Source organism: Arvicola amphibius, chromosome 3, assembly GCF_903992535.2.
Source record: "Arvicola amphibius chromosome 3, mArvAmp1.2, whole genome shotgun sequence".
Taxonomy (NCBI): Eukaryota; Metazoa; Chordata; class Mammalia; order Rodentia; family Cricetidae; genus Arvicola; species Arvicola amphibius.
The window spans coordinates 561,182-575,647 of record NC_052049.1 but is presented as its reverse complement, the minus strand read 5'-3'; the positions used below and the strand labels follow the sequence as shown (position 1 = coordinate 575,647).

General features: G+C 50.8%; 1 protein-coding gene across 2 annotated transcripts in view; it reads left to right on the top strand.

Annotated features, from left to right (window-relative positions):
• The window catches only part of Slc12a7 (solute carrier family 12 member 7), an 83,254-nt gene that overhangs the window by 44,676 nt on the left and 24,112 nt on the right, over positions 1–14,466 (top strand). For both annotated transcript variants that reach the window (XM_038321264.2, XM_038321265.2), the window contains exons 2-7: positions 5,352–5,446; positions 5,856–5,978; positions 9,913–10,059; positions 11,323–11,377; positions 11,991–12,121; positions 13,723–13,964. In XM_038321264.2, coding sequence (XP_038177192.1) covers positions 5,352–5,446; positions 5,856–5,978; positions 9,913–10,059; positions 11,323–11,377; positions 11,991–12,121; positions 13,723–13,964 — 793 coding nt within the window. The remainder of the gene's footprint in view (positions 1–5,351; positions 5,447–5,855; positions 5,979–9,912; positions 10,060–11,322; positions 11,378–11,990; positions 12,122–13,722; positions 13,965–14,466) is intronic.

Genomic DNA, 14,466 nt, shown 5'->3' with positions numbered 1-14,466 from the left:
CTTTAGTCTCAGCATCCATCCCCCTGCCTTAGCGCTGTAGTTGACAGCACTCCTGTGTGTGGAAAGTGAGCTAGAGGGCCCTGCGTTTCGGCCTGTTAGCTGGCATAGCTAGGGAACTGCACGTGTGCTTGCATGTGGTAACATGTACACACGCTCTGAAAAGTCCAGAGTTTCTGCTCATGCTTCAGTTTTTGTCACACGTCAGTGCCCATCTGCGCCCCCTCTCTGATGGGGAGAAACTGGTCTCCACTGTCCATAGTATACCTGGGTGCTTGCTAAGTTTTGTATCACATTTATCAGAAGACGTGGAATACTGTTCTAGAATGGTCCTTAAGGACGAGGCTTCTGTGTTTGGTTATAGTGTTTCAGGGTGGTCAGCATAATATGTGGGTTCAAAGTTAGGTTATACTTCTTTCCTTTGGGGCAGTTGTGTTTATTTATGCCCACTCTCTCATGCAGAGAGCAGAGTCTCATCCAGAAGTGTAATCTCTCGTCTGCGTGAAGGCAGGGCTTGACAAAGTATGCGTAGCTTGTCCTCTCATAGCTGGAACCCTGTAGTCTGTGTGAAAAGTGACAGGTCAGCCCAGGGGCAGAAGGACCATGTTTGCAGTGAGCCTGCCTGCCATCTAGGTAGATGCTGGCAGTTCTTTCCCTTGAGGGTGGCCCCATTTCAGAGTATCTGTGTTTCACTAGTATATCTGTCTCTGTTTTGACTCCTCAGACAGCTCCATGGTGGTCAGGGTACAGAGAAATACATGTAGTGTCCCCCCGCCCCACCACCTGGTAAGTTTTAGAGCTTACCCAGTGTCCCATCTATGGCACCCAGCATCCAGAAGTCTAGTGTGCTTAGTGGCTTTGGGAAGAGGTTTGGAGTACAATTGACCCTGAATGTCCTTTCTTCTAGGAACATCAGTAGGTTTTCAGCTGCCAGTGGGAATGTTGTATGTTTGTTTGGGTGACCGTAGCTGCTAGATGGCAGAAGATACCTCAGCCAGCACATCAGTTTCCCTTTTGAGGGGACCCTGGATTGACTGGGAAGGAGCCAATCTGGGGAGGGAGATATACATTGATTGACGTTTGCCTGTCTCTGAGAATGGCATCATGGGAGCTGTGATCAGGGACCCCATGTCTGGTGCCTTGGCTGGTGTTATGTGCTCCTGTGGGAAGGGGGCCCGTGTGGGAACAGAGTGACCTAGGGGAAGTTCCCCTTCCCTCTATTGTGCAGTCCTACAGGAGACCTGGTTCTCCTGGGCTTCCCAGCGTCTCTCGCTACAAAATCCAGTATTATGAACTCCGTTTCAGTGAGTCCAGTACCTACCTTACATTTCCAGTTCTGTTCCTAGTGTGTATGACCTGGCTCTGTGTCCTCTTTCTGGTTCTTTACTGGCAGCCCATACAGAGAAATGTCTTAGTAGGAAGCTGTGGGATAGAGCTTTGGGAGTCATTCGGAATATTTGAGCTACACTGGTCTCTTCTCTCCTGGCCAGGGTCTCTCACACCTGATGAATTTCTACCTTGCTATGATCCACGTCCCCTGTGTCCTTTGGTGGTCCTCCATCTGTCTGTTGACTGTCTTGTGTCTTCTACATGTAAGATTTGAAGCTGCTGAGATGAGGAGACCCCACACTGGGGATAGTTGAGAGTACAGGTTCTTGCCTCCAGGTGGAAGGGGACTGATATGCATGATGCTGGCCTGGTGTCTGTGTGGTGGCAGGTATGGGTTTGTTGGGTACCCAGGGAGGTTGTGCCTTGGCGTATAAGCGTTCACTTGTGTGAAAAAGGCTCTGCATGCTCATCCATGGGTGAGCATGGATGCATAGGTAGATTCACAGGCGTCCCTCTGCCCCCAGCTTCCTAGTGATCTAGTAGAGGACCAGCCAGTCATGTTTTCAGCTTCAGTCCATGGTGGGCCATACAGTCCTGTCTCCTCCTGCTAGCTCTGAGGTCCTGATGTGAGCTGAACTTGATTGAAGGGTGTGAGGTCCCCACGAGGGAGACTAGACAGTGTGTCCAGAACACACAGGGTATGCAGGGCCGATCTCTGGGTGGGACTGTGCCTTGCTATTTATATCCCTCTGTGTCCCCAGAGCTCCTGTCCCGTCAGACACTGTGGAGGGGCATAGTGTGTCTGTGTCCTCAGCTGTCTGTGCTGCCCCATGAATTCTCTGCAGAGGACCGTCATCGTAGTTCTCTTCCTACCTTATCTCTGGGGAGGCTAAGGACCACGAATTAGGAAAACCAGGAACACCAGGGGAACTTGTAGCATCTGGGTGAATTCTGGCGAGGGAATCTCTGATTAGAACAAAGCCGCATCTGGGCTGTGGGCCCTAACAGAGGTTTCTCCCTCTGCTTTGGTTTTGTGTATGTAATCAGATGCCACATTTTTGGGGGGAGCCTGGTTAAATTCAGGGCAGGGCACTTTGTGTTCTTTGTTCCCTGACCCCCGATGACCCTGATTATTGGAGTTTGTGACTAGGACCTGGGTCAGGTGTATCCTGAGACAGAAAGGGCCTCGTGAGCACCAGGGAACTGCGTCAGCCTTTTCTGTGCAGGTGCCACCTGGATTGGTGGTAAAGCCATGGTCTGAACCAGCTAATAGGGTAGGAGGTGTGTGGGGGCGTGTCCGGAAGGCCGGCATAATCCATTGGGATTTGAGGAATTTGAAATTCAAAGCTCCTGTCAAAACAAAACAAAACAAACCTTGGTGTGTGTGTGTGTGTGTGTGTGTGTGTGTGTCCTCTCTCAAAGAGGGCTTTAGTCTTTAATGGGGCCAATCTGTCCATGGAGTTCTTGGCTTTTAAGATAGTTGTCCCCAGAAGTATCACACACACACACACACACACACACACACACACACACACACACAGTTTGTGAAACCCGACAGGGGACATAATGTAACTTGCTGTTCAGAGTTCTTTTTACCTGGTTCCTCCTTCCAAGTAGCTGCCTTGGAAAAGTCCAATTAAAGAATCATTGCCCTGCTCCCAGACATCACCACACTGTGCTGCTAGCCCAGGATATGCTCAGGGGCCATGGCTTTGGTTCCAGACACCAGCGCAGGGGACTCAACCCCATCACATCAGGACTTAGTTCTTGGTCCCCAGGCAGCTCTTCGTTTCTGTCACCTGAGGTTCTGTGTCTTAGTCGTACTGCCAAGAGGGGACCTGTGCTCCAAGAGAGAGGTCGCCCACCAGAAGTTGCCTTTGGGTTCTGTCCTTCTTTAAGGATGCTCCCTTCCTGCAGACTTCTGGCTGCAGTACCTTGGGATCCCTGCATATCCCTCAGGGGATGCCCGCCTATGTCCTCTGTGACTGAATGAACAAATGTCTACATCCTTGGGCATCTGGAACATGAGATATCCAGGCCATGGGCCCAAGCCTTGGTACTCTGTGTTCAGGAAGCAAAGTCCCTGAGGTGTGTTCTCTCATCCCAGGGGCCACGAGATTACACTGGCTACTGGACCTGCCTGTTCAGGGCCTTGAATTGACTCTGGAAATGGTAGAAGAAGCAGATCCTGCCCAAAGAGGGTAGCTATAGCAGAGCTTCCAAGGGCTAGATACCAAATGTACCAAGCTAGAAACTCCCTTACAGGATACTAGTATGGGCTGCATTGTGGAGCCTAACCTCTTGGCATCACCTGTCCCCACTCCGCTCTCTCTCCTTTTTCTCTCTCTTTCTCCCTCTTTCTTTCTCTCTACTCTCTCTCCCTATTTCTTTCTCTCTCTCCTCTCTCCCTCCCTCTCTCCTTTCTCCCTCTCTCTTCTCTCTCTCTTCTCTCTCCTCTCTCTCCTCTCTCCCTCTCTCCCTCTCTCTTTTCTCTCTCCCTCTCTTTTCTCTCTCCCTCTCCTCTCTCCTCTCTCTCCTCTCCCCCTTTCTCTTTCTCTGTCCCTCTTTTTCTCTCTTTTTCTCTCCCCTTCCCTCTCTCCTCTCTCTACTCTCTCTCCCCTTCTCCTCTCTTTCTCTCTTTCTCTCTCTTCCCTCTCCTCCCCCCTCTTGATTTTTTTTGTCCCCATCCTACCCCCTTGTTCCTACTCTCATAGACCCCTGAGGCTTCTCATGGCAGCTCTTTGTTGATTTCCCCATATTATTCCCATAAGGTGTTTGCAGTCAGACAGAGTTGAGCCATGGCCCCTGGACCATGATAAGGTACTAGGGCTCCAGAGAAGTGCTGCCCATTTTCTCCCATGAGGCCCTCCTCTGTGGGACCCTCCTCCCATGAGCATCTACCTTTTGTGCAACCCCCTTCCTGTGGTGACCTCTCTGTGTGGTCCAACTTGGCCTGGGTTTGATAAGTGACTACATCCTGAGTACCTGGGTTGCTCAGCCTTGTTCTGAACTCCCAGAGGTATCGATAAGGCCATATCCCAGTATACATGTCAGTCCCATCTCATGTGGAAACTGAGGCAGAGAGGATCAGTCTAGGAACTTGGCAGCATGAGGCATGCCCTGTGTGCCAAAGGCTGAGGAGTTCCTTGGAGATACATCTCTTCCAGGACCCGCATAGGGAGGGAATTAGAAAACAGATTCCTGTACCTACTGACTTGGCCACTCCCCGACTCAGGGCCTGAATGGTCTGGGATTGGCTGTGCTGAAGTATTGGGGCTGGAGAGCTGTGATTCAGGACAGATGTCCTTCCCAGAATCATGGTGAGCTATTCAGGTGGCCCCTGGGAGTGGATGGAGTAGGCAACTTCAGGGTCAGAGGTCAGAAACAGGAAGATACACCCTGGTGTTGGTGTTGGCACCCTGCCACCTGAAAACCCAGGAAGGCTCGTTTGTGGGTGCTCCGAGAAGGCTGTGTGGCCGTGCCTGCCTCTTGGGCTGAGAATCCCAGATGTCTTGTGGCTGAATCCTGAGTGGCCACTGTTCTCTGCAGTTTGGGTGATACCTCTCCTGTCACCTACATAGGGAACATTGAACGCATAGGGAACCATTGAACCTGGAAGCCAGTGTTCAGTCCAGGGCTTTTAGGTCCCATAGCAGAAAATATGAGGAAACTTTCTTTCAGTTTCCTTCTGAAATGGCGGGGTGCGCAGAGAGGGCCAACAGGTGCTCCTCAACCAAGGGACCAGCCCTACTAATGGGAGTAGACTTTCAGTCCTCATTAGTAGGCAATGTGAACAAATGGGCTGATGTTTGATTTTACACCAAATTACCTGTGCTGGGGACACACAGACTCTTGCGGGACATGGACGTGTGGGCAGGAAGAAAGCTTAGGCAAAGTGTCTTTAGCCAAGGATACAGATAGGGACTGGTGGCCATGGGAATGAGGTGCCCTGATGCCTGCTTCCCAGAGCTGCATGCTTGGCTTCTGCCACTTCCTCCTGAGACTGACCTGGCTGTCTTCCACAGGAGATGGAAACCCCAGGGAAAACAGCCCATTCATCAATAATGTGGAGGTGGAAAGAGAGAGCTACTTCGAGGGGAAGAACATGGCACTTTTCGAGGTAATTTTGTTTTAGTTTCTACACAAAGAAGTGACTTTCATGTGGAAAAGTAAAGGAGCAGCCATCTCCCACATCCTAAGCAAGGCATCCTGGACCCCTGATGACGGAGCAAGATGCTTCTGTCTGAGATCCACTGACCTTATCTGTCCCTGATAAGTGAGCTGCAGTTCGGGCAGGTGCATTCCCTATAATTCCTGAAGCCTTGGGGAGTCTCTCAGAACCCCTCTGAATCCAGACCTGCCGAGAAGATGTCTCAGGGTGCACAGATCCGGAGGCTTCCATGCATCTTGACCGTGGCCCTTAGGCTCCACATAGTCCTGGAATAGAGGTGTCTGCGGGGCCCGTTACCTGCTGCCCTGGGATGCTGATGAACCTGGTTCCTACCTCTCTGATGTTTTGTACCCATTAGGAAGAGATGGACAGCAACCCCATGGTGTCATCGCTGCTGAACAAACTGGCCAACTACACCAACCTGAGCCAGGGTGTGGTGGAGCATGAGGAAGATGAGGACAGCCGGAGGCGGGAGATCAAGGTACCTGTGCTGTCCTCTGTGTGGACAGCAGCCTTGAAACTTTCTGGTCAGAGAACACCCTTGCTGGGCTTCCACATCACACCTGTCCTCCTCCTTCATGAGGCTTGGCCATGCTTCATCTTTCTGGTACTGTGTCTCAGTGGATACTTCCAATGCCCTGTGCTTCTGGGAGACCCACAGACCTGGGTGAGAAGAAACAAGGTCCTAGCAGTTCTGTGAAGACTGTCCTGCCCACTCTTGAGTAGGTGTCTGTGGGGCCACAAACTCCAGGGAGCACAAGAGTGGCGCTAAGTCCTGCCTGAGATCTGGCGGGGTCCTGACATTCTGTTTCATTTGATTTATTATTTGGTTGTGCTGTGCATGTGTTTGTTTTTTGAGAAAGCCTCACTCTGTAACCCAGGCTTCCCTGGAACTCACTATGTGGCCCAAAGTTGGATTTGAACTCACTATCATCCTTCTCCCTCAGCTTCCAGGTATTGGGATTACAGGTGTGTGTCCACTATGTCTGGTTTAAAGCCATCACTAAAGACTTTGACTTTTATTCCCCTTTTGTTCTACCTCCCAAAGGTCCCTGTTTTCTCTGGAGGGAGGAGTCCAGTGCTGGTGAACACAAATGAAGATGTTCATTTGTGTGACACCTGCCAAGCCAGGTGACAGCCAGCTCATCTGCCCTCCACCTCCCCCTTCCTCTGTGTCCACCCTGTGTGTCACATCCAGCTGTTTCCTGGGTGTTTCCCATGAGCCGGTGCCCAGCCTGACGGTGGCTCCAGGGAGGTCAGACCACAGAGTGGCCTTAGCTGCCTTCTTTCCCTCCTAGTGTGAGCCCAGCAGAGTTAGTACTGTGTTGCAGGTCTTCACGATGTTCAGTGCTTTGAAACTGGTCAGATCTGGGGCCTCGTAGTCTTTGGGGACAGGGCTAAGGTTAGCAAGGGCATGGGCTGTCTTCCTGACTTCCTCAGATGTGTTCTCTGTCCATGCCTCTTCCTGCCCCTTCCCAGATCCTCAGAGACAAAGTCACAGCTTCCCAGATGTGCTGAATGAGGAGAATGTAGGGGCTGCACGTAGACGGAAGTTTCTGTCCCCTATCCCAGTCCTGCAGTCATTTAGTCCCAAAGAAACACACAGTCTTATGTTAATCATAAACGGCTTGGCCTGTTAGCTCAGGTTTATTATTAACTAGCTCTTACAACTTAAATTACCTCATAATTCTTATCTGTGTTTAGCCGTGTGGCTTGGTACCTTTTCTCAGTAAGGCCTTCTCATCTTGCTTCCTCTGCATCTGGCTTATGACAGGGTCTGCGCCTTTCCTTTCCCCAGAATTCTCATAGTTTTGTCTCCCTGCCTATACTTCCTGCCTGGCTATTGACCAATCAGCGTTTTATTAAACTAATACTAGTGACAAATCTTTACAGGGTACCAGAGCATTTCCCACAGCAGCTGTGGAAGTAGGTCTCTCACTCAAGTGCCTTATTGGGGTTTTGTTTGTGCTCTCATCACTGCCTCACGGTCCTACAGGCTCTTGGACCTCAGAAACCCCAGGTCTTCCCTGCCCATCTGCCCATCTCTTTTGTCTGCTGAAATTTGTATCCAAGGAAAACTTGGCCTGTGCCAGTAATAGATACTGGTCTGACTGCATCTTAGAACTGACTGAGGGTCAACTCTGCTCAACCAAGGCACTGCTCAAATTGATACCGTGGTTTAGTTCTTATTACCCACGAGTGGAACCCGGTAGGCTCGGCTGCCACTCCCTCCTCCCAGGGCTCCTTGCAAACAGAGCAGTCACATTTGGGGAGATTGTACTTAGTATATTTTACCCCAGCCCAAAATATGGCAATGCTTTGGTCAGTGTTTCCCTTGGGGACATGGCTCCTGGACTGGATTTCAGGTGATGAAGTTTTCGGCCCTCAGCAGAGGTGCTTATCTTGGTTGGAAGTGAACAGCTGCCCTACTTAGGGCTCCATTGGGTTGACGGGACAGGAGGAGGAGAGCCTGACTCTGGTGTCTCCTTTGATGTCACAGAAGCTTGTCCCCAGAGACAGGCATCACTTTTCATTGCTCTGTCTTCTGGGCTGTAAACAGGCTCAGTTCATCTGAACAAAGCTAAGCATTCAGAGTTGGCCATTCCCTTTAGAGGCATCTGGGACCCCAAGGCACTAGGATACTGGGGAGACAGCTAGCTCCTGAGCCTGTGTCTCAGTGGGAGCTGAAGTGAAACCATGTGACCTGGGCAGCTGCTTGTGCACTTTCAAACTGCCCAGCAATGGCCTGTTTACAGGTTGTTCTCTGCCATGCTTCTATGGGCTGTCTCTAATGTCCGCCTCACACTGTGGTCTCTAATCCTTCCTTCCTTTCTTCTCTTCTCTTCCCTTCCCTTCCCTTCCCTTCCCTTCCCTTCCCTTCCCTTCCCTTCCCTTCCCTTCCCCTTCCTTCCTTCCTTCCTTCCTTCCTTCCTTCCTTCCTTCCTTCCTTCCTTCCTTCCTTCCTTCCTTCCTTCCTATTTTGTTTTGCTTTTCAAGACAGGGTTTCTCTGTCCTGGAACTTGCTTTGTAGGCCAGGCTGGCCTTGAACTCACAGAGAACCACCTGATTCTGCCTCCCAAGTGCTGGGATTAAAGGTGTTTGCTACCACCACTGCCCGGCTAATTCTTAAGTTAAATTGTTTAATTTAACTGGGAAATCTAAAAGATGGTTTGGGGAGAGGGCTCAGCAGATAAGGGTGATTGCTGCCCTTCCAGAACTCCTGTGTTGGGCAATTCAGAACCACCGATAACTCCATTCCCAAGGGATCCAGTACCCTCTTCTGCCCTCCATGGGTTCTTGCACTCATGTGCATGTACCAACACATACATACACACACACAACATAATTAAAGATAAAAATACTTATTAAAAAAAGTTTCAAAGGCATTTCTCCATCTGGCAGCTTGCAGAATTCAAACCCACAAAGACTTCTGCCCCCAGAATGCATTGTCCGTACCTCAAAGATAAGGAGGCCATGAGGTCAAGGCCTAGGTCTCCCTCCATCTTGCTATATCTATCCCTTCAGTGTTGCCCACTGCTGCCCACTGGCCTTGGGCTCAGGGCTAAGGCCTCCAGGCTTTTAAACCCAGAACTTTCCACACATTCCCTGTTTTCCTGTGAGACCTCTTGTCTCCGGTTGGTAGAGCTCAGACTGCCCTGCTCTGGGTGGCTCTGTGGGACAGCCCTGTGCAGGCCTGAGCTGACATTTTGTCCTCTCAGGTTTAGGCGGTCAGTTTGTTCTCCTTGGAGTCTGTTCTCTGGCTAGGCACGACCATTCAGTACCACTCTTTAGCTGCCGGGCTCTCCCTGCCTGTTCTCAGGCTGTGGGACATCATCCTCAGAGAATGCGCCAAGCCAATGCTCCAGGGTCATTCTGTGTTCACCTACACTGAGATGAGCCTCCTTTGTGTTGGGGTCTGGCTTCTGAGCTATTGTGTCCTCAAATCTCTAGTCTGTTCCCTGTTAGGTTACTCGGAGACTCTTGAACTTTACAGGCAGCCTTACCTGTTTCTAGCTCCTCTCTGGCCTCCCGTCTTTCAGGCCTCACCCTTCCGGGATCCAAGGCTCAGGCCCCTAGCTTGCCTCACAGATACGGCAGGGGTCCTATCTTGCTGTTCAGACTTCCCACTCGGAATCTTCTCTTCAGTAGGGAAGCAGACTAGGAGGCTTGTCCCTGGGCTCTGCCTAGTGTGGTTTTCCTCAGTTCCGGCTCAGTGCCCTAGACAGCTGGGGTCTGCTCTAGGACCATGAATCTCATCTTATTTCTGACATGGGTTTTTGTCAGGCATCTTTGCTATCCTGTCTCTTCACTGTGTGGCTGCCATGCTCCTCCAAGCCGAAGCCTGGGTAAGGTTCCAGGCTGGTTTAGTGGGTACAGGCTGTGGGAGACCCCAGACATGTTTTTCTCTGTTCCAGGCCCCACGCATGGGCACCTTCATTGGCGTCTACTTGCCCTGCCTGCAGAACATCTTGGGTGTTATCCTTTTCCTGCGTCTGACCTGGATTGTGGGGGCAGCTGGTGTTCTGGAGTCCTTCCTCATCGTGTCCATGTGCTGTACCTGTGTGAGTGTTCTCAGCTGGTCCCGAGGAGCTGGGGCGGGGCCCTGGGAGAGTCCTGTTGGGGAAGCAGGCTTGCCCTTGTAGGCTTCTCTGTAGAAACCAGCTCCTGCAGAGAACATGGGAAAGACGCTGGCCCATCTAGTTTGTCAAAGGCCAGGTTCCCCACTAGTCTGAGGACCTTATTTACTGTACTCTATTGGAGTGGCATTTCTACATCTGGGGACACCTGGGCTGAAGGCGAGTCAGGGGCAGGTGCCTGTCACTAGGCTGTGGCAAGACTACCTTGGAAGGACCGTGGGCATTTTTCAAGATCTCTGTTTGTAGAGAAAGGGACACAGGTCTGTAGCTTGTTCAAGTCCAGGCTGAGGTCGGTGGAATGAACTCAGAGCTGCCTCTGTCATGTCTCCTTATTTCTAGTGACTTTTTTTTTTTTTAATTTTACCTTTTATTGTTGCTCACAGTCTATTTACCTGCTTTCTCTTCTTCCCCTTTCTCTGGTGAGAAGTATAAATTTGTTTTAGTTACTCAGGTGTCACTTGAAAGCACAAGGGTCCTTTCTGAAAGAAATTCAGATAATATGGTTGAATGGGAGCTCCTTTACTTCCTGCCCCAGGCCACCTGACCACTTGTTCCCTAATAGCTCATACTGTTGTGCCTATCCCAGGCTACTTACTGTCCTTCGACTGGTCATTTTTTCTGTCCCCTGACTGGTCAGTTCCCCCAACTTGTTACTTCATGTGTCTGGTCCTGCCGTGGCTCTCCCAGGGCATGTGCCTATGCTTCCTGACTGGTCATTCCATGTGGCCACTCCAGGCCTGTCCTCTGGTCACTCTGTGTGCGCACTTCAGGCTAATACCACTCTTTGTGTGGCTATTGACACCCCTGACACCCACAAATCAACTTTCTGGAGCAGAGGGTGGTTCCTGGAGGCAAGGCGGATGCAAGGTGAGGTCCCCTATATCCTGTTGGATGCGCATCTAGATACAGTGTCCCCTTGTGCCTCATGGGTTAGTAGAGACAAAACTGAGACTCCTTAGAGAGGTCAGGCGCCTGGGTAAAGTTCAGCTTTCTGGGCTGTGTTGGGCCGGGTGTGGAGCCTGTATTTTCTTTTACTTTTGGGAATGTATTTGGGGTTTGGGTAGGGAAGGATCTGTCTTTCCTGATTATTTAGCACCTCCTTTGAGGTCAGAAGTCTGCAGCCTCAGGCTCAACATGTTGGAGAATCTTGGGGCACACGTTTCCTGAAAGAGCTGTCTTTCTTTTCAGACAATGCTGACTGCCATCTCTATGAGTGCCATTGCAACCAACGGTGTAGTCCCAGGTGAGGATGCCAGCGCTTGTGACTCTTGAGTTGGTTTGTTGATCTTTTCACCGTGCAGGGCGAGCTATGTGTGTACGGTTGCTATCCCCTTCCCCGGACCCATGGTGACAATGACATTAACTGTTTGCATCAGGGTAGCACTGGGGTATTGGGCTGCCCATGAAGAGAAGAGAGTGGCCCTGTCCCTAGAGGCCCTGGTGTAGACCTCACTCCTGCCTGTCCTCTGTTAGTGAGGAAGGAAACCACATCCTAGAGGTGGACACAAACCTATATGAAGCTATAACTCTTTCAGCTAGCTGTGACAGCTCCACCAAGCACTACTTAGTCCTATGCATAAAAGAGTTGGCAGCCCTGTGCCAGTGTCTAACCATCTGAAGGCACAGTAGATTTTTCTGAAGACAAATGAGGTACTGGACACATCACACCTTAACTACCCTGCTCCTGTGGGCAAGGTAGACATGACTTCATTGTCCAAGGCTTCCTCCTGGTTCTATTTTGAAGGAAGACTAAAGCTGCTAATCCCTTCATGGAGACACCTCTTTTTGAATGAATGCTCCATGTTCATAATGAATGGTACTTCCTGACCCATGTTTTCCTTGGGCTATCTTTACAGCGGGTGGCTCATACTACATGATCTCCCGCTCGCTGGGACCTGAATTTGGAGGGGCTGTAGGCCTCTGCTTCTATCTGGGCACAACGTTTGCAGGCGCCATGTACATCCTGGGTACCATCGAGATCTTCCTGGTGAGTTCGTCTATGAAAGTCTTCCTTACCCAGGCACTTTACCTGTGAGCCCTACTCTTCCCTCTGACTGTCCTCTACCTTGCTGCTCTGGACATCTGGGCTCTCAAAACTGCTATCTGGGCTGAGGGTTTGGGTCCCTGATGGATGAGACCTCATAGTCTGTGCTGTCTTAGGAGCCATGGGCTTGTATAACTCCTTGACCAATGCTAGCTCTTGAAGGCAAAGCAGGCCTGCTCAGCCCTGGTCCTTACAGTCTTGCACTCAAAGGAATTCCCTGCATTGAAGTAGGACTTGTGCTCAGTGTCAGTGAGTTTTATAGCCTAAGTGTCTGTAGTATGACCCCCCCAACCCTACCCAGGTACGGTATGGTCAGCCTTGGAGACAGTATGTCTTCTGTGACCCTTGAAGATGAAGGTTCCAGTTGGAACAAGGCAATGGCTGAGGCTTGACCTACCTCACATCCCAGAAGCCTGGGGAATTGATTCTCTGTACCAGTTCTTTCCCAGTTGCTATGATGAACTATTACAAAAGCAACTTAAGGAAGGGTTTCTCTTGGCTTTCAGTTTGAGGATACTGCTCATCATGACCAGAAAATGGCCAGGGGCAGGTGGTCAAAGCAGCTGGTCTCATTGTTTCTGCAGCTAGGAAGAAGACAGTGACGAATCTTAGTGTTCACATAGCCTTTTCCTTTTTATACAGTTCAAAATCCCAACTCAGGGACTGGGCTACCCACTTTTAGGATGGTATTTCACCATCCTAAAATTAAATGCCACCTTTAAGATATCTCACTGGTATGGACAGAAGCTAATCTAATATGGATCACAGGTGTCCCCAGAGGCTTTTCTCCTAGGTGATCTTAGATCCTGTCAATTGACAATTAATATTAACCGTTACTATAACTATCTCCATAGAGTTGGCTCTTTTCTTTGGTACCCAGGTATCTCAGAGCCTGCAGGGAAGACATCCCATGCTAAGAAAGGCTTCCTGATATATTCAAGTTTGGAGAGTCTGGGCTGGAACCTAGGAGTCCATGTCCCCCTATGGGTCCTGGATTGCAGACAAAGGGGGATGCTCTAGATTGTCATGCCCATTCCTAGGGTCTGGTTGGTCTCTAAGGTAGAGCAGCTTGAAGGACACAGTAGCTACTTGCTGGCTCTCTGGAGAGTGTGCTCAGCGGTCAGCTGGCATTAGTAAAGACAGAGGAGATGCCCTGGGTTCTGCTGAGGCTGTTGTCAGGAGTCCCTGACCCCTCCCTGCAAGGGCTCACCCCTGCCTGTGAGTAACCTGACCAAGTCAGGTCAGCCACTAAGATACCACACAAGGGTTAGATGCCTGCTTTCCTTCCTAGCACCTAGTCTAGGTGACCAACTTCCTAGACTGCTGGTTTTCTGGCAGTTTGAGGGAACTGGACAGGGAATGACCGTGGGCTGGCACCCTGGGTCCATCTTGGGTGAAACACAGGATTCTGTCTCACTACTCCCAGTGACCTCAATCTGACAGGCTTTCTTTGCTAGTGTCAGGGAAGGAGCCAAGGTGAGGTCAAGGCTGGACGAGTCCCTGGCCAGGACCTCCTTCTTCGCTGACCTGCCTTCTTCCCGCAGACCTACATCTCTCCAAGTGCAGCCGTTTTCCAGGCAGAGTCAGCAGACGGCGAGGCGGCGGCGCTGCTGAACAACATGCGTGTGTATGGCAGCTGCGCGCTGGCACTGATGGCAGTCGTGGTCTTTGTGGGCGTCAAATACGTCAACAAACTGGCGCTGGTCTTCTTAGCCTGTGTTGTGCTTTCCATCATGGCCATCTATGCTGGGGTCATCAAAACAGCCTTCGCTCCACCTGACATCCCGTGAGTCCCAGGCTGTGCAGGGGGGCCTTGATCTAATGCTGGGTGCATCTTGCAGTGTTTCTCCAGGGGCTGGGCCTGGCCTTTCAGACCCTCGGTTCTTTTCTAAGGAAAAGCATGGAGGTGGCCTTGATAGTCACTCATTCCTGGGCTCCAGTGTGGTTTTGAGAAACCTTAGAGTATGGGATGGTAACAGTGCCCATGCAGCTGGTTCTGGGTTCATCTGTGAGAACCCATGCGGCTGGTTCTGAGTGCATCTATGAGAACCTGTTCAGCTGGTTCTGAATGCATCTATGAGAACCCGTGCGGCTGGTTCTGAGTGCATCTGTGAGAATCCGTGCAGCTGGTTCTGGGTGCATCTATGAGAACCCGTGCAGCTGGTTCTGGGTGCATCTGTGAGAACCTCTGCAGCTGGTTCCGGGTTCATCTATGAGAACCCATGCAGCTGGTTCTGAATGCATCTATGAGAACCCGTGCGGCTGGTTCTGAGTGCATCTGTGAGAAT